Source organism: Mobula birostris, chromosome 27, assembly GCF_030028105.1.
Source record: "Mobula birostris isolate sMobBir1 chromosome 27, sMobBir1.hap1, whole genome shotgun sequence".
Taxonomy (NCBI): Eukaryota; Metazoa; Chordata; class Chondrichthyes; order Myliobatiformes; family Myliobatidae; genus Mobula; species Mobula birostris.
The window spans coordinates 19,740,397-19,766,945 of NC_092396.1; the positions used below are offsets into that span (position 1 = coordinate 19,740,397).

The 26,549-nt window shown below is 41.2% G+C and overlaps 1 protein-coding gene across 1 annotated transcript; it reads right to left on the reverse strand.

Moving 5' to 3' along the window:
• Positions 1 to 5: 5 nt before the first annotated feature.
• LOC140188475 (zona pellucida-binding protein 2-like) lies at positions 6 to 24,730 on the reverse strand. The gene is made up of 8 exons (XM_072244765.1): positions 24,631 to 24,730; positions 18,706 to 18,924; positions 18,408 to 18,484; positions 16,951 to 17,125; positions 14,008 to 14,250; positions 12,049 to 12,151; positions 518 to 725; positions 6 to 35 (listed from the first exon to the last, which is right to left on the reverse strand). The coding sequence occupies exons 2-8, from the start codon at positions 18,914 to 18,916 to the stop codon at positions 6 to 8; spliced, it is 1,047 nt and encodes a 348-aa protein (XP_072100866.1). The 5' UTR covers positions 18,917 to 18,924; positions 24,631 to 24,730.
• Between the last annotated feature and the right edge of the window lie 1,819 nt (positions 24,731 to 26,549).

Sequence of the window (26,549 nt, forward strand, 5' to 3'; positions counted from 1 at the left end):
TCTGTTTATTTCCTTTCACTCTGTCCTGGAGATATCTGCAATGCAGGAGAATATCACTTACCCCACTCAATTCTTGACAAAGAGCAAAGGCAAATAGATAAAAATACTCACGGATGCACATAAATACTTCTACAAACTTGCACATTCAGAGTCACAGACAAGTACACATACTCAATAGACACCCATATATAGACAATGGTGGATCGACTCACACACACATCTGTTTGTAGAGAATCTCACACAAGAAGGTAGACCAAAGCACAAGGTACACAACCTTTCACAGGTCCATTCAACTACATGCACACTGAAAATACAGCCTCAGAGACATACACATATCAGGATAGCTTCTTTCATTTTTGTTGCTCTCTGCTGGTTCTATCTCTGGACCATGCTTAACTGCAACCACTGTGTGTGCCCTCGTAAACTCTTGTTTTTTTTTAACCTCTGGTTCATCCTAGGTGCATTCTCTTGCACTCTTTTGCTTGAGGACAGCTACTTCTGTTCATGTTTCCCTCACCAAATGCTGCTTTCCGTCTTCGTTATATGATCCACGCCCCCAGTTCTGATCTGCTTCCATTGGCAGGTTGCACGGGAAAGGTTTTAGCTGATTTTCTGTCATTGTCAGATGACGTGGGGAGTATTTCATGCTTTTCAAGTTTGCATTTTCCTTTACTCTAAGTGGAGACTGATTGATTGTGACCTCCTTACGCAGGGCTGCCACCAGGCTGCAAATAAACAGAGATTACTGGAATACCACCCATATAAAGGTGTTTGTACAGTGATACTCATTTTTAGATATTTCTAATTTGTGTTTTTAATTTTTCCCATTATGACTTCATTTTCTTTGCTTCAGTATTAGGGTAAGGATTTTGCTAGTACAGCTGAAATTTATTGTCTGTTCTTTATTGCCTTTGAAGTTTTCTATGCCACTTCAAAGAGCTGTTAAGAGCCAACTAATACAGAATCAGATATAAATCAGATCACTTAAGGATATCAGGTTTCCCTCCCAAAATTAAATTAGTGAATCATGTGGAAGTTTGTAATAATCCAATTCCTTTGTTGCCACTTTTAATGATACTAGCCTTTTCATGCTGAATTTAAGTTCTCAAATCACTGAACAAGTGATACTCTGTCTGGGTAGTCTCCCCGACCTGATGGAATGAACATGAATTTCTCAAACTTCTGGTAGTGCCCCCCCCCCTCACCATTCCATATTCCCTTTTCCCTCTCACCTTAACTCTTTACCTGACCATCACCTCCCTCTGATGCTTGTCCCCCTTTTCTTTCTTCCATGGCCTTCTGTCCTCTCCTATCAGATTCCCCCTTCTTCAGCCCTGAATCTCTTTCATTAATCAACTTCCCAACTTCTTACTTCACCCCTCACCCACCCCCTCCTGGTTTCACCTATCACCTTGTGTTTCTTCCTCCCCTCCTCCCACCTTCTAACTCTGACTCCTCATCTTTTTCCCTCCAGCTCTGATAAAGAACCATGGCCTGAAACATTGATTATACTCTTTTCCATTGATGCTACTGGCCTGCTGAGTTCCTCTGTCATTTTGTGTGTGCTGCTTCGATTTCTGTCATCTGCAGATTTTCTCTTGTAAGTCATTATTTCCTGCAAAATTCTCATGAAAAGTTTCCAAAATGATACAAATGTTGATGAGAGGAAAACATTATGGTTTTAGTATACAGTGGTGCAGTTAGTCAAGCTGCTGACTCACAGTTCCAGCAACTCATATCCAATCCAGAACTCTGGTGCTGTCTGGGTGGAGCTTGTACATTTTCCCTTTTACTGCCTAGGTTTCCTCCAAGTGATCCTTTTTTCCTCTCCATGTCCCAAAGACATGTAGGTTGTTCAATTAATTAGCAACTGTAAATGTAAATATAGATGAGTGCTAGAATCTTGGAGTTGATAGGAATGTGAAGAGAATGAAGTGGGATTGGTACAGATGTTTGATGTGATTGCACACTCAATGGGCTAAGGGATCTGTTTCCGTGCTGTATGATTCCAACACGAGGGAGCTGAAAGTGAAAATTAGATGCTCAGCAATTGAGAAATATAATTGAGATATAGGTATCCTTAGAAGTCCATGTGTTGCCATTGGAGGTGCTGATATAGGGAGCTGAGAGAGTTGTAGAAACATTAATTGTAGAGAAAACAGACTGGAATTGGCTAAATTGATTCCACACCAGAAGCACATAAATTTAAAAAGGAGACCAAATGGTTTAACCCATTTGCTGGAACAAGGGTATCAAAGATGGGAGAGCAGTGAAGTATATTACAAATGCAGAAATAATGTTTCAAATAGGATCTTAAAAGTACAATTGTAAAGTGACTTTGTGAAGGATTTTTCTTTCCAGGAAAAGGCAATCAGAGAATAGGGGACATGAAATGCTACTGTTAGAATAGGAGAAAATGCTTAAAGATGACAGAGACCATGGAAGTAGAAAGACCCCACTGATGAACTGTTATCAAACTAATAACAGTCCAGTATAAAAATGAAGAGAGTTGTCACCTGATACCACCATCTGTGTCAACTGATTGGTGAAGGGAAACTAACTCAGTACTGCACTAGCAAGTCAATTATACTGTAACTAAACTACCTTAACTAATGCCAGCTGATGGTATAGTGGCATCCGCACCGGACTTTGAGGTGAGTGGTCCCGGGTTCGAACCTGCCTGGCTGCTTGCACGCTTTCCATCCATGTTGAGTTGAGCATTGAGCTAGCAACTGGGCCTCAAAAATAAAACTGACAAATGCTAAAGAAATGGCAATGTTGCTGCCCAATGCGCCACAAGGCATGGAAAGGAACACCACCACCAATCTTCACTAAAGCTCAGGAAAAGGCAAACTGTAAGATTAGTCAAGTAATGCCAAAATCAACGAAAATTCCTGATTGTCCACTCATCCCAAATGAAGCAATTAGCCCAAGCTCACATTATTTGAGAAAACACTAAGTAAGGTGAGAAAATATCTTTCAAGTAGGGATATCACCAACAGCCAATGTAAGTGTCTCACTAGCACTGTACTTGACCAGACTGATAAGATTTCAGACAGTCTGGGGACAAAGTGGTGCAGCTTGTAGAGATGCTGTCTCACAGCTCCAGTGACCAGGTTGAATCCTGGCCTCGTGTTCTGTCAGTATAGAGTTTGCATGTCTTCTCTGTTACTGAGTAGGTCCTCTCCATGTACTCCAGTTTCCTTTCACATCCAAAGATGAATGGTTTGGTAGTTTAATTCCTCTGTCATTTGAACCTCGTGTGTAGATGACTGGTAGGATCTGGGAAACGTTGTGGGGAATGTGGAAGGAATATAATGTGATTACTGTAAATGGGTGTTTGATAGTGAGCGTGGACTTGATAAGTCAAAAGAATTGAAGGTGGGGTACTTTGCTAAAGGATGAGATCAAGATATTGATTTAGTTAGTGTGGAGGCAGGTATAGTGAAAGCAAGAAAAGGTTGGGTGGTTATAGGAGACTCAGATGCTGGAATCTGCAGCAAAAAGCAATCTGCTGGAGAAACTCAGAAGATTGATGTCATCTCTAGGCGAAAGGAATGGTTGATATTTTGGGTCAGAACACTACAGCAGGAATGAGAGTGGATAAATTTAAAGAGGAAAGGAGGAATGGTGACAGCGGGCCTAGAGATGATTGGAGAACTAAGGGGATGAGTGAATGTTGGAGTGAGCAGATCAAGCCACTTAGGGGAGGAGAAGACTAAATAGGTGGAGGTGGACAAAAAGGGAGGGAGGTGGGGGGTGGATATTAAGTGGGAACAGGAAGGCTACCTGTGTTGGAATCTCATATGTAAGGAAGATGATAAAGGGAACTGTTAGAAGAGAGGTGAAAGGCAGAAAAGACCATGACAGGATACGAGTGAGCTGGTGGTTGAAATGTGTGGGCAGTAAGAGAATGGAATTGGGACGGGAGAAGGACTGAAAGGGGTGATGGGGGATGGGAAGAGAGTATGGAAAAGGGGATAAGAATAGAGGGGCCGCTGGAGGATTGGAAGTGAAAGAGCAGGGCAGAAGGTGAGGGTGGTAACTAGAGGAGAGGGTTCATAACCATCGGGTTGTAGAATACTCAGGCAGAATATAAGATGCTGTTCCTCTAGTTTGTGTTGGGCTTCATACTGGTAGTACAGAAGGCCAAAGGTAGACTAAGGAATTGGAATGAGAATTGAAATAGCATGTAACTGGGAGCTTGAGATGGCCACTGCAGAGTGCAGATGCTCTGTGCATCAGTTGCCTCGTCTGTGCTTGGACTTGCCTATGTTTAGGTCGCACTAGAAGCATCACATGCGGTTTACAAGATTGGAGGAGGTGCACGTGAATCTTTGCCTCGATTGGACAGGCTGTTTAGGTCTCTGGTAGCGTAAGAACAATTGTTACACTTCCTGAGTGCCAGGGGCCAGGGAGGGGTGGTTTGGGAGGCATGAGTGGACAAGGTAGTTATTGAGAGAATGATTCCTGCAGAAGGCAGAGGAGCACGGGGAAGAGAAGTGACTAGTAGTGGGATGTCATTGCAGCTGATAGAAATGACAAAGAATGATGTGGACACAGATACTGCTAGGGTGAAAGGTAAGAACTACAGAATCCTATTTCTGGTGTGTCTGGAGTGTGTTGGGATAAGAACAGATGTCAAAGAAACAGAAGAAATGGGAGATAATACATGCAGAGCCACATTTACTGAAGAAAGAAGGCGTTTCAAATATCTGGAATATAAGGCCTCCTTATCTTGAAAGCAGAAAGTAGAGATGGAGAAATTGGAAGGAAGGGATGACATCCTTATCAGAGACAGGGTGAGTAGAGATGTGTGCCACGCAGCTCTGGAAGTCATGGATTTATACAAAAAGTCCACAGATAGTTTGTCCTGAGATAGAATCAGAGAGTTACAGAAAAAGGAGAAAAGTGTCAAAAATGGTCCAAGTGAATTTGAGAGTGAGATGGAAGTTAGAAGCAAAGCTAATAGAATTGCAGGATAGAAGCATAAAGCAGCAACAATGCAGTCATTGATGTAACAGAGAAAGAGTTGGGAAGTGGTATCAGAGAAGGTTTGGGACAGGGACTGTTCCACACATATAGTCAACAAAGATACATGCATAGCGAGGGCCCATACGAGTGCCCATGGGTACATATATAGGAAACAAGTGGAAATTTTTTATATTCATATTATCAAGGAGGTGGTATTTGCTGCCTTACAGTGTATTAAGCTGGATAAATCCCAGGGCCTGACTGAATGCATCCTCTTATTTTGTGGGAGGCCAGAGGAAAAATTGAGCAGCCCTTTGAAGAGATACTTGCTTCATTGTTAGCCACTGGTAAAGTTCCCAAAGACTGGAAGATGGCTAATGTTGTTCCATTGTTTAAGAAGGGTAGGAAGGACAAGCCAGGGAGCTACAGTCATGTCAGTCTGACATCAGTAGTGGGGAATTTAGAGGGAATATAGAGGGACAGGATCTAGCAGCATTTGGATAGACAAAGTCCGAATAGGAAGATTCTGCATGGCTTTGTGCATAGAAGATTGTGCTTGAGGAACCTTTTAGTTTTTTGAAGTGGCAGCCAAGGAGTTTGATGAGGGTAGGGCAATGGATGTTGACTGTTTGGTTTTTAGCAAGGCCTTTGATATGGTCCCACATGATAGACTGGTCTGGAAGGTTAGGTCCCATAGAATCCAGGAAGAGCTAGTTAAGTGGATTCAAAATTGGCTCAGAGTACGAAGCAGATGGTAGTGGTTGAAGTTTATTTCTTGGAAAGGAGGCTGGTGACTAACGGGTGCCCTGCAGACCTTCGCGCCATGCTGCCGCCTTCTTATGAGAGACGGCGCACCACACAATCAAGTTTATCTATGCCTGCTCATGCTGTTTCTATGCCTGATGCAGGAACCTACACACTGGATAGAAGCTTCCTTCACTGTGCTATCAGAATTTGGAACAGCCTTCCAGATGCCGTGGTTGGAAACATCTGCGACGATGGGGTCCAAGCCTTCAAGAGTCGAGTGCACAAACACCTATCATCTCTGGGAGGGAAGTCACATGCTTCTTCATAAGCTATCATGAAGGGGACCAGGATAGCAATGCTTGGTTGTTGGTAGGTAGGGTTAATACCTGACTTTCAAGAGCACTTGTGAGTTATGTTCCGGCTGGACTTGGTCCTTAAACTGCTGGAGAACAGTGCGGAAAGAAAAGGTGCTGTTTTCTCCCGGTAGGGATTAGATTTTTGTTCCAAGTGCTCCTGCCACATTTTATCACCCTGCAACCTTATCCTTCAATCTCCTTGAATTATGGAGGACAGCATGTGTATAAATGTCTCTCTCCAACAGACTTCATCATGATCATCATGACTCCAATATTTCTACTATTTTTTAATGTTTCTTAATTATACATATAATTTTTTGTGTTCTATCGCTGAGCAGCAGCGAACCATCTGATTGACCCATCAGAGTTCTCTTTGGGAACTAGTTGACTTGATCAGCATTTCTGATCTGGCTATTGTTCACGATTGCATTTATAAAAAAAAAAAGGCACTCTTGTCATTCATTATTTATATGAATGATTTGAATGCACATGCACAAGGCATGATCAGTAAGTTTTCAGATGACACAAAATTAGGAGGTGTTGTTGATAGTGAAGGAGGTTTTCGTAGATTACAGGGGGATCTTGATCAGTTAGAAAAGTGAGCTGAAAAGTAACAAATGGATTTCAAAACAGTTAAGTGTGCGGTCGTGCATTTTAGAAAGTCAAACCAGTTTAGGACTCATGCTTTCAATGGTACGAAACCAGGGAGTAATACGGAACAAAGAGACCTAATAATACAAATGCATAGTTCGTTGAAAGCAGCGCCACAGGTAGACAGGGTAGTGAAAAAGGCATTTAGCATGCTGGTCTTCATCAGTCAGGGCACTGAGTATAGGAATTGGAACAAATGGGCAGTTGTATAAGTTATTGGAGAGACCATATGTAGTACTGTATACAGTTTTGATCACCCTGTTATAGGCAAAATGTGGTTATACTGGAAAGAATGCAGAAAAGATTTATGAGGATGTTGTCAGGAAGAGGTTGGCTGGGCTAGGTCTTTATTGCATGGCACATGGGAAAATGAGGGTGACCTTTATGCCTCTCATGATTGATAAAATCATGAGAGGCATAGAAAAGCTGTCTTTTCCCCAGTGTAGGGGAGTCCAAAACTAGGGGACATAGATTTGAGGTGAGAGGAGAAAGATTTAAAAGAGATTTGAGGGGCAACTTTTTTACACAGATGCTGGCGAGTATACAGAATGACCTGCCCGAGGAACTGGTTAAGCCAGGTACAATAGTATTGTCGAAGAATCACTACGATAATTGCTTGTAGGGGCAGGGCTAAGAGGGATATAAGTCAAACACAGCATCTGGGACTAGGTCAGTGTGGAATCACTGGGCTGAAAGATTTGTATCTGTGTTGTATTGCTCTATGACTATGGTTTCTTGTTACATAAAGTTATGAGAAGCATGATAGGGCAGACATTCAAAATCTCTTTCCAGTGGCAGGGATATCAAAAACAGTAGGGCAACGGCTTATAGGGAGAGGAAGGAGTTCAAAAGGAAATCTGAAATTTATATTTTTACTCAGCGTGGTTGGCATCTGGAATATCAGATGTGTTTGTAGGATTAATGTAGATGGGCACAAGGCTCAGCATTAACATAATGAGCTGAAAAGCACATTTCTGTGCTGCACAGCTCTCTGGTAGAGTCACACAGACAGAGTGATCGACTTGGACGAACACACTTGAACTGAGAAGTATGGTTAGAGAAACATACAAAGAGACAAGAAAGGAGAGAGACATATGCACTGAGACTTCCACAACCATAGCAACAAAACAACAACAGTTACTAACATAAATAAAGACAGTCAGTAAAAAAAGACACGTTGAGGCAGAACAGATAGCCATTCACACAGCCAAGTATAAAGAATAACCCCAACAAGGAATAGACAGTCCTTCAGCGACACCTTTTGAACGCGTCACAATGACATGGTGCTATTGATTGTTGCAGTGAGTAGTACGTGCCACCAGGGGACGCCATACACTCTTTGGTAAGATTGTACAACAAAAAGCAGAAATGTTTGTGCAGACTTATGAAAGTGATAGAAATTCATTTTTTGTCATTATAAACCAACAGAAACTACCCTGGCTAACCTCTACCCCAGTGCATACTCCAGCCAACTGGAACTGGTTTTCTTCCTTTTGTTTAGGCAGTCCCTTGAGATCAAAAGTGATTTGCTACACCTCTTGTAGTACATACAAAATGCTAGAGGAACTCTGCATGTCAGGAGGCATCCAGGATAGGGGGAATAAACCATTAAATTTTGGACCAGACCCTTCTTCATGACTGGAAAGAAGCCAGAATAGGAAGCTGGGGGAGAGGAAAAAGTACAAGCTGGCAGGTGATTCATGAGCTATAAATATTCCAGGAGCATTGAATTAATTCAATGAGACCCTGACCATATCCTTGAATCTTTATTGCTGTCCATCTTATAATCTCTTTCGGTGACAGCACTTGCAATAGAATGTCTGTTTCAGGAATGTGGTGCTGAGTATCACGAGTGTGTGCCAGAGGATGTGGCCAAATCTAGGGGATTGGGAACATGAGCCCGGTGTGTGGCAGGAGGCAAGAGCAGGAACATGTGCCAAGTCTGCGGCAGGAGCCACGTCTTAGGGGTGCGGGCCAAGTATGCAAATAGAACCAGGCACTGAAACCAGTTACAATAATAGTCATCTGTGGCAAATGTAGCAAGGGATGCAGACCTGAGAGTAAAGGGGTTGAGGGACATGGTTTGGGAAAGGCGATTAGAATAGAAGAGCCAAACTGTGTTGATTTCTTAAGAAGAATCTCACGCTTTATTGTTTGTATGGAGAAGATGACAAAGAGTCCATGCCAGGTTCTAAAAGGGGGACAAATTCATGAAAGAATTTGTTTTTTAAAATGGCCCTCAATGTGATAACTTCTGAAATTTTCATTTGTTATAAAGCTGAACCTGGAGTAGGAGTAGTTGGGTGTAAACCCGATTGTAACCCAGGTTAATTAAACCCAAAATGGTAATGTTAAAAAGCTCTACCTGCGGAGAGATGAAAACGAGGTTTACCGATTTTTTTTTTAAAGAATTTGAAAAAACACTATGTGAGGGAGAGGCAAGCTGGAGACAGGACAGACAAGCAAAAAAACGCAGCATCGATTAGAAGCTGAAGACATGAACTGTTATGAGTGGAATTAGTAGTGAGTATCTTTACCCTACTAACTTGAAACCCTCAGGGTGAAACCCCTGGAGGGGAGACAATAGTGATAAAAGATTTATTGAAGCTACAGCTATAATGAGATAATATTGGCAGAAACCACTGTCTAAAATCCCTACCGTGTAGTCGGGAATCAGTTCGGCAAAATCATACCAAGGCATTTGGTCAAGTTTTTTACAAGTCTGTGAATTGACTTGCTGTGGATGATCAACTATTTCATCCAACGAACCAAGATGGCGAGCCACCCAGATGAAGAACCAGCGCAGGAACGAAATGTGTAATGACGCAGAGGATTTAATACGGTTGGATACAGGGTATATAAGCTATTTTCATTCGAAGAATCCGAACTTGATTTTCTGCAAGAACTGATTGTTTTTGCAAAGACTTTGATAAGCTACTGAATGAGATTTACTGTGTTTAAGAATTGTGATGTTGGAGAATTGTTGTGAAAGGAGTTAAACTGTGTACGTATAATTTTTGAATTTGAATTTAAACTTGTAGATATACTGCCTGGAACTGAAACTGAAGTTACCTATAATACTTGAGAATAGGAATTATATTTGGTTTTCTAACTAATTAGGGATAAGTAAAAAGGGACGTTTAGTCTGTAAACTTTTAAATAGGGAGTAACACTAGATCTAATTAGTTGGAGAAATTGGAGTAACCAATGTTATTCTAATGAATATCACTGATTCTAAGTAAACAGGAATTTGTTTTTTTTGTTGATATCTAAGATTTGGAGCCTAAACTGAATGTTTGAACTTTGACTTGTTCTTGCTCATGTAAGTATTTTGTCCATATTGTTTTTTTCTTATAAACAAAACCTTATTTCCAGAAGTGTGTGGTTTCTATTCACTGTCTCTTTCTGATACCTGGATTCTTCTGATGGCCCACTAGCACCTAGTGTAATTTGATTTTCTCTAGAGATTGTGACAACTAGTCACACACGATAAGACTGGTGCTGCACAGGTGTTAACATAAAGTTCAGTCTACAATCCCATTTCTAACCCCTATCTTCTTAATCTGAAAGGACAGGCAAGTGGGCAGAGAGGTGGGGTGTCTCAGTTGATAAAATCAAATTCTTAGGAGGAAGTGACATAGGATCAGAAGATGTAGAATCCTTATAGGTTAAATATAAGTTATGATGAATATTATAACTTACAATAAGAAATAACATTTTGTGATAATAAACCTGATTCTGACTGAAATGGGTTTAATATGAAGACGTGTGAGGTCATGAAATTTGATAAAAAGAATCCAAAGGTCAACTACTAACAAGGTGGAGGAGAAATGCAGATGATAAAATACACCTGCAGAGATCCGGGTGCTCCTGTGGGAAAAGTTATAAGGTAGATGCAGCAAGTGTTTAAGAAGGCACATGGTCTTTATTGCAAAAAGAGTGGAATTTAGAAATAAGGAAGAATTATTATAATGTTCACGATACTGGTGAGGCCAAATCTGGAAAATTATGTTCTGGCTTGGTCCCCTTATTTAAAAAATGATAAGAGCGATGAAGGCAGGCCAAGGGAGATTTATTAGCTAATTGGGATGAGAGTATTATGCTCTATGAGTGTCTAAAGAAATTAGATCTATAATCTTTGGAGTTCAGATCAATGGAATCAACCTTATTGAAGCGTATCAGATCCTGAGGGGTCATGTCAGGGTGGATATCAAGAAGTTTCTATTAGTAGGAGAATCTCAAATTAGGGGAAATAGTTACAAGATAAGGGGGTCTTCATTTCCCCTAATTGAAGTCTTACTGTACAGAGGTGTTCTCTTGAAGAACATAGTGAATCTGTGGAATTCTTCCCACTGGGTTCTGGAGGCTAGATTATTGGACGGCTTCTTTCACCAGGCCATCAGACTGATTAATTCATGCTGATACAATTGTATTTTTATGATATATTGACTGCCCTGTTGTACATATTTAGATGGAGACATAACTTAAAGACTTTTAGTCCTCATGTATATGAAGGATGTAAGTAATAAAATCAATTCAATCCAATTCAGATGCTTATCAATTTCATTTCTGTGTAGAACATTTAGAGTGTACCCTCCAAGAGCAAGCAACCTTGTCCTGAGTTGGTAAATTAGCTCTCAGCGGTGCTGATTTCAGCCCTTTGAATCAGGATATGTATTTGTGATTCATTCTGTGGATTATAACCATTAAGATCGCTATGTCGAAACAAGATCTGTTCAAAGCAATTAATTTAATTCCATTGCTCCATAGCCCTATCCACTACCATTTTGAAAATCCATTGTAGGTAACAAATTCCAGATCATCTTCACTTTCTATTTTTAAAAATGAAGCTGTCTAATCCCTGGTGCACCTTTTACCCATTCATTTTAATCTATATCCCCTAGAGTTAAATCATCTCTTGGTGAAAAAGAGCCTCTCAATTTACCCCATCTAAACCCATCATCATTTCCTCTCACCCTTCTTTGCTCCAAGGAACACAAGCTGAAATTCTTTGATCATATGATTAAATCTCTTCCATTTCCTCCTTTTCCAAAGTGCGAACAGAAATGCATATAGAAATTAATATGCTGTGACTTAACCACCATTTAATGATTCAACAAATCACCCTCATTGTTATATTCTGTGCTTCTATTTATGAAAACCAGGATCCCACGCTTTATTAACTTCTGTTTTAACGTAGCTTGATATGCTTGCCACCTCATTGATCATGTTCATAAGAATGAAAAGCTACTCTTACCAATTCCATATTTACTCATATTCCACTTCAAAGGAAAATATGCTTATCAAATGATTCACTTACCAGTACATTGTTAGAACAGTGATTCCAAGGAATGTCAGACTACACACTACAATAGTTATCAGGAGATGAGTTGAATTGAAGGTTTGTCTTTCTTTCTTTGGAGCTGTTGGAGTATAAGCACATAAGAATATAATAAACTTCAGAAAGAATAGGCCTTTTGGTATTTCAACCCTGCTCTGCTGTACAGTAGTGACATGTCTGATCCAATCTTGGCCTCAGATATCTCAATATATCTCTTGACTCCACTTAGTTCTAAATATCCATGGGTCTCTGCTTTGAACGTATATTCAGTGACACTACACCTATGGCTAAATGCGGTAGAGAATTATATAGATTAGCAAATCTGAGGGAAGAAATTGGTTCTCATCTCACTCTGAAATTGGCAAGTTTAATGCATTCTTTATAGAAGAAGCATCCCTCAGCACCCATTCTTATATATTTCAGTAACATTCCTCAGTCAGAAGACATCTACTTGTGCTGGACAGTGATCAAGTAAGATGAATTTCCTAAAAATGAAGCTGTGGGAAGAATATTCTTTTCTAGTGATGGTGCATCTTTACAAATGTTATTATGCAGATTGCTTTAGTTACAGGAATGTAAGAACAAGGAGCACGAGTAGGCCATCTGTTCTACCAAGCCTGCTTTGCCTTTCAATAAGATTTGGCCATGGACTCAGCCCCACCAACCTGCTTTTTCCCCATGACCCTTAACTCCCCTGAAATGCAAACATCTAAAATCAAGTATCTAACTGTGTCTTAAGTACATCTAATAAGGTAGCCTCTACTGCTTCCCTGGATAGAGAATTCCACAGATTCACTACTCTCTAGGAAAAGCAGTTTCTCCTCATCTGCATCCTAAATCTATTCCCCCATGTCATGAGGTTATGTTCCCTAGTTCTATTCTCACTTATTAGTAGAAGCAACTTTCCTGCCTCTGTCTTGTTTATCTTTTTCATAATTTTATATGTTTCTCTAAGATCCCTCTCATTGTTTTGAACTCCAGTAAATATAGTCCCAGGTGGCTCAATCTCTCCTCATTGGCCAACCCCTCATCTCCAGAATCATAAACACAAGTGATTCTGCAGATGGTGGAAATCCAGAGTAACACACACACACAATACTGAAGGAACTCAGCAGGTCACCATCTCCAGAATCAATCTAGTGAACCTCCTTTCCACCACCTCCTAAGCCAGTATATCTTTCCTCAAGTAAGGAGACCGAACTGTCGGCAGAACTCCAAGTGTGGCCTCACCAGTACCTTGTATAGTTGCAGCAAAAGCAACGCGTTCTTAAATTCAATCTCTAGCAATGAAGACCAACATTCCATTTGCCTTCTTGGTACCTGCTGTACCTGCAAACCAACCTTCTGCGATTCATTCACAAGGACCTCTGCACACAGTACGCTGCAAGCTCTCACCAGTTAAATAATAATCTAATCTTCTACTTCTCCCTCCAAAGTGGATGACCTCACATTTACTGACACTGTACCCCATCTGCAATCCCTTCAGCACTCACTTAACCTATCCATATCTCTCTGCAGACTCTCCGTATCCTCTGCACAGCTTGATTTTACACTCAATTTAGTGTCATCAACAAACAAATATACTTGGTCCCCTCTTCCAAATCATTCATGTTTATCATGAACAGTTGCAGGTCCAAAACCAATCCCTGCAACATTCTACCTACCACTGACTGACAACCAGTGAAACCCCCATTTATCCCAACTCCTTGCCTTCTGTTGGCTAACCTATCATCCATCCATGCTATTACATTACCTCCAAGTCCATGCATCCTTATCTTATGGATAAGTCTTTTATGTGGCACCTTATCAAATGCCTTTCTGAAATCTGAATACACAGCATCCACTTGTTTCCCTCTATCTATTGCATACATTATATCTGCAAATAACTCCAGTAAGTTTGTTAAACAGGACCTGCCCTTCGTGTATCCATGCTGTTACCTGTTAAATCATTCTCTGCAGACTCTTCTTGTTTTGCTGATTTGGATTTGATATCCAGTAGCCTTCCCTGAATTCTACCATTATAGCAATCAGTTGAAGATACTGCTCCCTCTCCGTTTGTTTCAAGGCCTTGAGGACAAGCCAGGCATTGGGTCCTGCCAAATCTATGCTGGTAAAAGTCCTTTGGGCATGGAATACAGATGGAAGTCCAGTTGAAGCTATAAGAACCTGGTCCACAAGTCACTGTATGCAAAGCACAAGAAGTCAGTCAACCCATTAAGTACTATTTTTGGATCTGGACAAAGGAAAAAGGTACCAGTCTTTCAGCTCTTTCTGCTCTAAAGGCATTCACTCTAATCTCATATCTTTTCCCCATATCAGAGATAGATAAATTAGAGGACATTGGTTTAACATAAGTTTTAGGTATAATTGTATAAATATTCATGGCTCTATTTGTCTTTCAGTCATCACCCTCACCCTTTATCACATCGCTGCTTTAGGGCACATTTGCTATGCGTGTTGAATTAGTGAATGGTGTCATATAAAAACATGTATTTTCATTTTGTATTCCTTATTGGCCTGCCTTATAAAAATTTACTAATCTCTGTTTTAAAGACTGCAGTTTGATGAGCATTACCATTGGTAGTGTTATCAGGTAGCACTTACATACCAGTAACTCACTCATCAATGCAGTTTGAGTTTTGCCAGGGCTATTCAGCTCCATATCCTATCACATCCTTGGTTCACACAAAGTTAAAGAGCTGATCTCTAGATATGAGTTGAGAGTGACTACACTCACATTAAGGAAGAAACCCTCTGCAAGGCACAGATAACGAACCTGTTGGAATATTCTCAATTTGCCAGCAAATATCAGGAAGATCAACACCATCCGGAACAAATCAGCCTTAATGATTGGCACATCCAACAACCACCATAAACATCCATTTCCTCCATCATCAGTGCATACAGATAGTACAGAACAATGCAGTTACCCACCGGGCTGCTCTGCCAGCATCTCCTAAACCTGTGAGATCTATCACAAAAAAATAAAGGGCAGTAGAGACATAGGAACACCACTACTTGTAGGATCTTCTCCAAGCCAAACTGAAGACAATGAATATTGAATGGAAAATACTCCACTGATCGGAATCATACCTCACACAAAGGGAAACAGTTGTGGATGTCAGAGCAACACACATAAAAGTTGCTGGTGAACGCAGCAGGCCAGGCAGCATCTCTAGGAAGAGGTGCAGTCGACGCTTCAGGCTGAGACCCTTCGTCTTTATGTGTGTTGCTTGAATTTCCAGCATCTGCAGAACTCCTGTTGTTTGTGGATGTCAGAGATCAGTTATTCCAGCCCCAGGACTTCACTGCAGGAACTCCCCAATGTAGTGTCCTGGGCCCAATCATCTTAACTGCTCCACCTTAACGTTGAAATTGGAATGATCAGTAATGATTGTATAATGTTGAGTTCCTTTTCAGGTTGGAGGAGCAACAGCCCATATTCCGTCTAGATAGCCTCCAACTTGATTTCTCCAACTTTTGGTATTTTTTCATCCTTCCTCTTCCCTCTTCTTTTCTGGCCTCTGGCCTCTTAACTTTTCTCCACACCTCCCTATTCTGTCCCCCTGGTGCCCCTCCTCCTTCCCTTTCTCCCATGGTTCACTCTATTCTCCTGTCAGATTGCTTCTTAACCAGTCCTTTACCTTCTCCACTTATCACCTTCCAACTTATTACTTCATCCCCCCCCTCCCCAATCCACCTAGCTTGTCCTCTTTCCCCTCGCCCCACCTTATTATTTTGGCATCTTCCGACTTCCTTTCCAGTGCTGATGAAGGAATTCAGTCTGAAATATTCATTTCCATGAATGCTACCTGACCTGCTGAGTTCCTCCAGAATTTTTTGCATGTTGCTTTGGATTTCCAGCATCTATAAAATCTCCTCTGTTCCTTTTCCAACTCATAAGAAACTGCTGGAGTGCAACAAAACCTTGACTTTGTTCATCTGTGAACTGATAAATATCAGGCAATAATATCTGCGACAGGGAGATTTTAAGCAACAATTCTTGACATTCAGTAGCATTGCTATCACTGAATCCCTAGTCATCAGTATACTGGGGCTCACCATTGACCAGAAACGAATCAGCCACAAAGGAAGAGCAGGTCAAAAGCTGAGTATCATGCAGAGAATGACATACCTCCTTCCCCGTAATGCTTTTCTATTCTCTACAGGGCACAGAGAAGGAGCATCATGGAATATTCTCCACCTAACTGGATAAGTACGATGCTAACAAATCTTAGGAACCTCAACATCATCCAGGACAAATCAGCCTACTTGATTGGCATGCTCAACAACCACCATAAACATTTACTCACTCTTTCACTAGCGCAGAAAATTGTACAAAACACACTGCAATTACTCACCCAGGCTACTCTGCCAACATCTCCAAAACCTGTGAGAACTAAAACAAAGAAAGACAAGGGCAACAGCAACAGGGGAATACCACCACCTGTAGAATCCTCTCCAAGTCATGCACCATTCCAATTTGAAAATACATTGCTGGTTCTTCATTGTTGCTGGGTTTTAATCCTACAGCTCCCTGCCCTACAGCATTGTAGGATCACCTTCAAAGGAAGGAATACTGCAATTCAACAATGTGACTGAACATCACATTTTATGGACAGTTAGGGCTGGGCAATAAATTATGGCCTTGCTGATGATGCCCAGATTCCAAAAAATAATATTAAAGAAATTCCATTAGCAACAGGGAGAAGATACTTCTTCAGTCCTTTCAACCTTTTGTAAAGAAAATGTGCTTCCTTAATAGGATTTTTGAACAGTCTGGCTTCAAATTTAAAATTATGTCCCTTTATTCTTGATCTCTTCATCAAAAGCGGTAATTCATTTGCATATCCACATTTGAATAAAGAAAAATATATTTACCACAGCAATCCATGCAGGGTTTGTTCTTCCCAAATAACTTCCCCATTCCTGCCAAGCAGTGGTCCACCTTCATTGCCTTGAAACTTTCCTGCACGTAGTACAGAGGAGGAACATTGTTGGAAGCCTCCATGACAGACTTAGATTGAGTTATAAATGTATGTATTTTCTGGTAGGCCTGCAAAAACAAAAAGTTTATCAGTTACCTTTTCCCAAAGAGATGTGTAAGAAACTTACATGACATTTTAACATCTAAATTATAGCAACCTATACACTCTTTAGACTTAGTTCTCACACATTTCTTGCCTACTTTGACATTCTTTGCCCAAAATCCAGACTTCATGCCCATGTATTTCATATCTACTTAACATTCTTTATGCCTGTTTGTAAATCAAAAATGGATCTTATTTGCGTGTTTTCCTGTAACGAGTGACTTCCATTGGAGCCACAACCCAATTATAATGCCATTTTGTTTTTCACCATATTGAGCTAGATCTTCAGAAGCCATGCTGCACAATACTGGCTGCTGAACTCCAGGTTTGCCGGATGCCAATAATAGAGGAGCTTCACTGAAATACTGAACAGCTCTGTACTCCAGTACTAAGCTGCAACCTTATATCATTCAAAGCCCTATGCCCATCACTATTGGCTGTACTGAAACGCTTCCATACATTGAATGCCAGGAGAGCAGGAAGTCAGCAAGTGTAAAATGTCATTCAATTCAGAAGTGTTAATGTGCTTTGATAAGTTGTGATAAGACCAGTATGATCACCAATTGATATGACTGGCAATCTGTCTTCCCCAAAAGCTCCATACAAAGCAAATTAAACATGCAGCAAGAAAACAAGAAGTCATTCATCTGATTCCATCATCACCAAAATTTCACTCAGGTGCTTCCAGACTAGCCTGAGGTGAATAACTGCAGTATGCTTTATGCTGTACAGTATATGCATGCAGGTGATGGAAGGAATGGATGTTTCATATGGTTGTTGTTTCAGACCTGTATTGCAAATGGTGATTCCCAATACTACAATAACAAACTAAATTAAAACTACATTTACAATTAAATGTATGAGCCTGGGGTCATGTTGAGTATGGGTCTGAACATGCAGGGGTGACCTTGTATTTTGGTGGATTTTGCTGATTTACTTGAAGCAAGACTCCCCGTTGGTAAACTGCCCTTGGAACATGCTGAAAGAAGTAACATTTCCCCAATATGTTAACACAGGCACAGGATTAGTAAGAGAGCATTTTTCCTTCTACACTCACAAATCTAACACTAACTAAGCAAATTATAGCACAGTACTCTGCCAAACACTACCAAGACAAGTAGATTAGCAGTGAAATATAGTGTAAAGTTTACTTTTTCGTATTCCTTCAAATAATCCCAGAGCAAGCAATACTTATACATTAAGTATTGTTTGGTAAAGGAATTAATCTACTCCCCGTATGTTCCTTACCTCCCTTAATGTCTCTTCATTGTGGCATTCTTGGCCAGTTTTGCATGGTATAATTGCATCTTCACCTTGTGACTGCACTGTGTGGGAAAAGAAAATCAGCTTTGTGTAGAAAAGGAAGAAACTTAGACAAGCCTACACTGTGAGATTTAGTCACATATCCTGTTTTGCACTACTGAACAGTGAGGCTTAGTTCCACATCAGATACTGAATTTATCCACTTGCCTTGATTGTCCTAGCCTTGCCTTGTTTTTTTACTTATTATGAAGCAGTCGTTGTCGTTTAGCCCACATCCATATACCTGTGATATTGAGCTGAATGTGATGTTCCAACGTGTCTTCCGATGTTTGCCATTGTATGCAGTTAAAGGCCGTGTATGATATCACACAGGAAAGTTGCTCACACATAAAGCCCAACACTGTCTTCAGAGATTTAACAGAGTTCTGTACATAATTCTTTTCACAGGTTGTGGTCTCTAATTGCACATTAACTTGGAGACTTCGAAATGGCATGTGGTAGGCTGAAGGAGGAGAAAATATCTTTTACTATGTTTTACTTTACATATTATCTGGATTGAGTCTCATTTGTAAAATAGGAAATATCAGCGTGGTTCCCTGCCCCTAACTCAAGCTTGTATCCAGTTCTTGCTCAAAACCACAATGAACGCCAGAAAACTGTGATCACTCTAAACCAAGTCAATGTAAGGAAAGGAAAATGTACTGTACAGAATTGCGATCAGGCCTTTAGGTGGTGGCACAGGCGTCTGCGTAATGAGAGAGGTCATTGGGTGGTGTGGGAAATATGGGGTCAAATATAAATGGTGAGGATGGCATAGGTGGGTGGTGGTAGTACATTCAGCCAACAGAGAATGGGATTGGAGTGCAGGGTGTTGGGGGTTGGGTTTCACTTCAGGAGTTGAGCAATAGTTTAGCCTTTGGAGGCTCAAGGTCAGAGAAATTTGGCTACGTGATCAGTCATAGCCGGCAGAGAAAAATCAGAGACTTGAGGGAAGGGAAGAATGAAGTCAGCCATTGTAGGAAAGAAGGAAGATGAAGAAGTTTACTTTCCAGGAGATACCCTCCTTCAAAGAATAGGGTTTTCCTTCCTCCACAATTGATGCTGCCATCACCTGCATATCCTCCATTTCCCAGACATCTGTGTTCATCCCATCTTCTCGCTGCCTTAACTGGGGTAGAGTTCTCCTTGTCCTTATCCACCACCCCTTGAGCCTCAGCATCCAACACTTCATTCTCGGCAACTCCCGCCATCTTCAATGGGATCCTATCACCAAACACATCTTTACCTCCTCCCCCCCACCCACCACTCTTTACCTTACGCAGGGACTGCTCCCTCCATGATTCCCTCGTCCATTTGACCCTCCCCACTATTCTCTCTCCTGGCGCATATCCCTGCAAGCAACAAATATACTACACTTGTCCATTTACCTCCTCCCTCGCCTCCACTCAGGGCTCTAAACAATCCTTCCAGGTGAGGCAACACCTCACCTGCGAATCTGTTGGGGTCATCTCCTGCTGCGATTTCCTCTACATTGATGAGACCCACTATAAATTGGGGGCCCACTTTGTTGAGCACCTCTGTTCTATCCATCAAAAGAGGAAATTCCCATTGGCCAAACATTTCCTTTTCTATCCCCCATTCCTGCTCCAACATGTCAAGCATTTGCCACAAAGAGGCCTCTCTCAGGGTAGGTAATCAGCATCTCATATTCCGTATTCCAACCTGATAGCATGAACATCAATTTCTCCTTCCAGTAAAGAAATAAAATTCCCTCTCCATCTTCTCTTCTTCTGTTCCTCACTCTGGTCTCTTACTTCTTTTCACCTGCCTATCACCTCCCACTGGTGTATCTTCTTCCCTTTCTACTATGGGCTACTCCTCTTCTATCAGATTCCTTCTTCTCCAGCCCTTTACCTTTCCCACTCATCTGGCTTCACCCTTCGCCCTCCAGGTGGTCCTCCTTCCCCTATCCCCCCACCTTCCTTTCCTGTCCCGAAGAAGTGTGTCAGACTGAAACATCAATTGTCTATTCATTTCCATAGATGCCACCCGACCTGCTGAATTCCTCCAGTATTTTGTGAATGTTGCTCTGGATTTCCAGCATCTGCAAAATCTCTTGTGTTTGGGAGTTAAGGTTATAGCTTGCATTGGAAAGTTGTCATTTCATGATCAGAGGTTTGAAACAGTTAGAGGATGGGGCTGGTTAGAGTTTAGGAGGAATTAGGGAGTTGGAGATTCCTGATTTGGGGCCATTGTGCGATAAATCAAATCTGTGATAGGGCACCAAAGGATAGAACTTAACTACAGTATGTTACAGCAGCAGTCATGGCTATATTGTTTTAAAGCCCATTCTCCCACCTTTTTCCTGTAACCGTTAACCCCTTTACCAATCAAGAATCAAGATAGGACTGCAAATCTTTCAAAGGCAGAGGAGGTGGAGTATGCTTTATGATCAACTCCTTGGGGTATACAAATATCACGGTGCTGTCTCAGTCCTGCTCACCCAACCTGGAGCATCTCGCAATCAAGTGCCAGCCATTATATCTACCACGGAGATTTCAGCAAACATCTTGGTAGCAGTGTACATCCCACCTCAGGCCAGTGTCGAACAGGCTCTAGATGGACTGAGCGAACAGGTATGAAACAACATATCCTGATGCCTTTTCTATCAGCTTGCGGGATTTTCAGAAGGCCAGCTTAAAAATGTCTCTACATTATTACCAACAAATCATTTGTAGATCCAGAGGAACCAATAGACTGGACCACTGCTGCATTAAGAGTGCTTACTGTGCTATCCCACGCCCATGCTCTGGAAAGTCTCAACACCTGGCTGTAATTCACTCCCTGAGTGTAGGCAGAAACTGAGGACTGTACCATCAGTTGTGTGGATCAAGAAGGTGTGGACAAGGGAAGCGCAGGAGCACTTATAGGACTGCTTTGAATAGTTGGACTGGACTGTATTCAGGGATTCATCCTTGAGTCTGAATGATAATGTCACAGTTGACACTGACTGTACATACCCGAATCAAGAGTCATAGATGAACCATGAGGTTTATAGCCTTCTGAGGGCTAGATCTGTGGCATTGAAGTCTGGCGACCCTGGACTATACACGAAAACCAGGTATAACTTGCAGAGGACTATTTCAAGAGCAAAGGAACAATTCCAAATGAGGTTGGAGGCAAAATCGGATGCATGACAACTCTGGCTGAGTTTGCAAACTATTGCTTCCTAGAAAGTGAAGCCTAACATCATGAATAGCAGTGATGCTTCACTCCCAGATGAACTCAACATTTTGAAAGGGAGGATAAAACCTACAGCTATGCGGATCTGTGCAGCTCCCAATGGTCTTGTGATCTCTGTCTCGGGGGCTGAATGCAGAGAAGGTTTACAGGGATGTTGCCGGGACTTGAGAAACTGAGTTACATAGAAAGGTTGAATAGGTTAGGACTTTATTCCCTGGAGCGTAGAAGAATGAGGGGAGATTTGATAGAGGTATATAAAATTATGATAGGTATAGATAGAGTGAATGCAAGCAGGCTTTTTCCACTGAGGCTAGGCGAGAAAAAAACCAGAGGATATGGATTAGGGGTGAAGGGGGAAAAGTTTAAAGGGAACATTAGCGGGGTCTTCTTCACACAGAGAGTGGTGGAGTGTAGAATGAGCTGCCAGATGAAGTGGTAAATGCGGGCTCACTTTTAACATTTAAGAAAAACTTGGACAGGTACATGGATGAGAGGTGTATGGAAGGATATGGTCCAGGTGCAGGTCAGTGGGACTAGGCAGAAAAATGGTTCGGCACAGCCAAGAAGGGCCAAAAGGCCTGTTTCTGTGCTGTAATATTCTATGGTTTTATGGTTCTATGGCTGACATCAGACTGTCTTTCAAGGTGACATGCCCCGATGGACTACCTGGTAGGACTCGGAAAACCCGTGCCAATCACATGGTAGGTGTGTTCAAAGACATTTTCAATTTCTCATTGCTACAGTCAGAAGTTCCTACCTGTTTCAAAAGGGCAACAATCATACCAATGCCCAAGAAGAACAGAGTGAGCTACCTTAACAACTACCGTCCAGTAGCACTCACATCTACACAGAAAAAGCAAAACTTAAATGTTCTGTGGGAAGCCAATAATAATCATTTAAACAGTATAGAGGGATTTGGGTGGTGCTAGACCAGCAGATTTTCTAGATGACTGGATGTTATTTCTATTAGTACCTCAACGCAATTTTAAGTGACTTTTTAGATGTTACGAAGGATCAAAGAATCAGGAAATTAGCTTACATGGATACATGATTCACATGGAAATAGTGGCAATCATGCAAACACAACTCACCAAGAAATACCCAATAGTGTTTTCTGGAATGATGCAGAGCAACCCAGACATTTTAGTTCTTGCATTTCACTACAGGAAAATGTATTTTCAATTACATAGCATAGAAATTGGTGCTTTCCATCTGATTTACACTCTAGTGAGTTTTGGTAAAGAGAAACAAAAAATTATTCTTTGAATTTTTAGTTAACATCATGAAAACTGGCTCACCTACTAAACAAAAACGGAGTTTGAGGCTCTGTTCCTTCTGGTCATAGATGTATTTTGTGGTGCAATAATAGAAACCAGTGGCCTTCGAACTTTCCCAGTTTAGCAACATCAGACTCCCATCAAGCCGCACTCTGTACTGATCACCCTCTCCTCCTAGACAGATTAATTCAGGGGTCATCAGAGAGAATCAATAAATTCTACAGAACAGTAGAAAGTTATCTGATCCAATATAGGCTAGGGTTAAATTGCTGGATTGCTGGTGGTGCGCCTCAGAGGACCAGAAGAGCTTATTCCGTGCTATTCCTCTAATTAAAATAAAATAAAATAAAATATGCTAAGCCAGCCCTCTAAAAGTCAGTCCATTGCCTTACTCTTCAAAAATAGCCCTTCACTTATGATACAGATTTGCAGCAGGGACTCGTACCAGGAGTAAAAGTTTTTCTGTACCAAGGTACAGTTTTACAAACGTGGAGTGAAACAGCTACATAAAAGCACTATATGTTAATACATTTGTGAAGAGGAACACATGACCATGTAAGAAGACTGTTCAAGAGTGCCTTAAAACAGAGAGATAGAAGATGTTGAGCCTCGTTATGCATGTTTTCAAGTTTTTGTGTCGTCGGTATAATGGGAGGGAGAAGAGAGAGTGACCAGGATGCGAGGGGCCCTTGATTATGTTGTCTACTTTCCCGAAATAGTAGGAAGTATAGAAATACTCAGTGGAGAGGAAAACGGTTTTCATGATGGATTGGGCTGTTGTTCACAACAATGCAATTTTTTGCAGGCTTGAACAGAGAATTTACCTAGCCTTGATACACCTAGATAGGTTGCTTTCTGTGGCACATCTGTTAAAATTCGTCAGGGTTATTGGGAACATGTCAAATTTCCTTAGCCTTATGAGGAAGTAGAGGCACTGGTGCATTTTCTTTGCCTTTTTCCCTTGTCAGAAATTTGATAATTAGGAGACACCGACTTAAGTTAGGATTCAAGAAGAGTTGAAGAAAATAGTTTTCACCCAAAAAATGATGACCGGTTGGAGCTCCAAGCTTGGTTAAGTTGTAAAGGCCACAACCTTCAACAATTCAAAAAAGTACCTATATGATCAGGATTCCACAACTGAATTTTCAAATTAAATAAACTTGTTTTCTCTGAGCAGTGGAAATAACAAAAATCATAAATTGGACACTTTTTTATAATAAAAGCAAATTGTTTGCTTGTTTCCCAATAAACGTAAATATTTGAACTAGGAAGGGCATTATTGGTGAGGTGAATAGGATTTTTTAAAACTATTATTTTTGTTTATCCACTTACTCCCTTAAATTATCACCCCATTATGTATTTGCTTTTTCAGTTATAGAGAGAGTGATGGCAGATACAGCAATTCAGCAGTAGTTAATGAAAGAAGCTTGCTAAAACCAGCAAGGAAAAACTTATTTTCTTACTCCACCCAATTTATCCTAAAGGGAATGATGTGAAGTCACAGGAATTTAAGAAACCAGACAAGTAGGAGGGCAATAAATTAACAAAATAATTAGAAGGTTTTTCTTAATGAAAATGAGAGAGAGAATCAGTTTTTTAGCTGACTACTGCTCACATTGACTCTACTTAACCACCTTTTTCATTCCTTGACTCTCCAGTAGTTGCAGTCTCAGTTTTGATTAACATACCTGTGACATGTGCCTGGGATATCCCCTCTCTCCACCAGAAGGTCAAGGGATTGCTGATGGTTTTCTGACTCAACTCTGGGGTCAGACAGTAAATAGCAACAGGAGATCCTTTCAATGGGATGAAAACTTCAACTGAAAGGCAAGTTGAGACACCTGAATGTATATTGCAATACATTTCAATAATTCCACAATTTCCCAATGTTTATCTTCTTGAAGGGGATCCAAGGGCACTTTCCAATATATTGAAATGAATGGGAGAAAGCACGTCCACTACCTGATTTAATTGAGTGAGAAATGTTCATTGTTTTGAAAACACTTAGCTTTTATGTATTTTCTCTACTATCTTTTGAATAGCTGGGACCATTGCCTTTGAATTTAGGGCCAGATTTCAGGAATGATTAATTGATCAATCATGGTGGGATTCTTTACCTTGTGTCTTCTTCCTGCACTAACTGCAATCAATAGTCAAAAAAGCCTTGCAACCTAACGCAACCCAATACTCTAACCTCTATGCTCCTGCTGGTCTCCTATATTACATTAGTGAAATAATTCTTTAGCTTCAGGATTTGGACATCAGGTTAGAGTAGAGTAAGGGTTACACCATTAGCATTGTTTGGTGTATTAGAAACTGAAGGAAGTCATTCAGCCTTTTTTAGTTGTTTTGTTTTAGGTTGATAAGGATAATTTTGGGATTAGAGAGGGGAGTTAGGGGTGGGTTAGGGTTTAGGGACATGGATATTGGGGAATTAGAGGTCAGTCCAGAATCAAGGCCTCCATTCTGCATTTGAAGGCCAGCGACGTGGACGAGTGATAAAGGACGCTGTGATCAGATGTCAGGCTGGCAGACCAGTAGCCCCTCTCCAGGTCAGTGAGTCATTAGCAGGTTCTGGGATCAAAGTTCCACATGGAAGAAACTGCAAGTGATGGTGACATGACACTACAGCAGAATTAGGCTATTCAGTCTATCAAGTCAGCGAGACTGGATTTCGTGGCTTGCTGATTGGGGTCCCAGTCAGCAGAGGGTCCAGCATTTGAGGCCTGGAGTTCAGGGTGCTCATTGGTCATCATTAATGAGTCTTGGAGTCAATACCAAAGATCAAAGCCCAAAGGTCAATCGGATGTCTGGAAGTCAAGGCCCAGTAGCCAGAGCCCTGGGTCTGTGGGTCACTAGGAAGCTGAAGTCCAATTTTGGCAAATCTGCAAGTCCACTAGAGGCTGGAGATGGCCTGTCCTGGCGTTGAGAGGACTGTGTGTGTGTGTGTGTGTCAGAGATAGGAAGGAATGGGGCTTGTTTTGCTGTTGTTGCTTTGTTGCCTTCTGTGTTTAGCTGTCTGTGGAACTTGTTGTCACTGGCAGCTGTGAGTCCCAATTCTTTATGTATATTTAAGGCAGAGGTTGATAGATTTTTGATTGGTCAGTGAATGAAGTGATACAGGGAGAAGACAGGAGATTGGGGCTAAGAGGGAAAATGGAACGGTCTTGATGAAATGGTGGAGCAGACTCGATGCACCAAATGGCCTAATTCTGTTCCTAAATTCTATGGTCTTATTATTTATTATGTGTTCTGTGTTCTGCCGAGCATTGTGGGTATGCTATGCAGGCACTGAAAAGCGTGGCGACACTTGCCAACAAGGTAGTTAGGTTGTGATGATTGTTACTTCAAACAGTGCATTTCACTATTTGTTTCAATGTACTTGCGATAAATAAATCTGAATTTGAATCTTTGGGCCTCGAATGAAATGTCTATTTTTTTCCCCATTCCATAAACCATAATTCCTCAACTTATTTCCTCTTCCACTCCAATTATAATTCCTATCTGCATGGTTTCTAATCAGTTCAATAACAATCATAACCCGGCCTGAAATCTCAACCGTTTATTCCTCTGCATAGATGCTGCCTGACCTGCTGAGTCCCTCCAT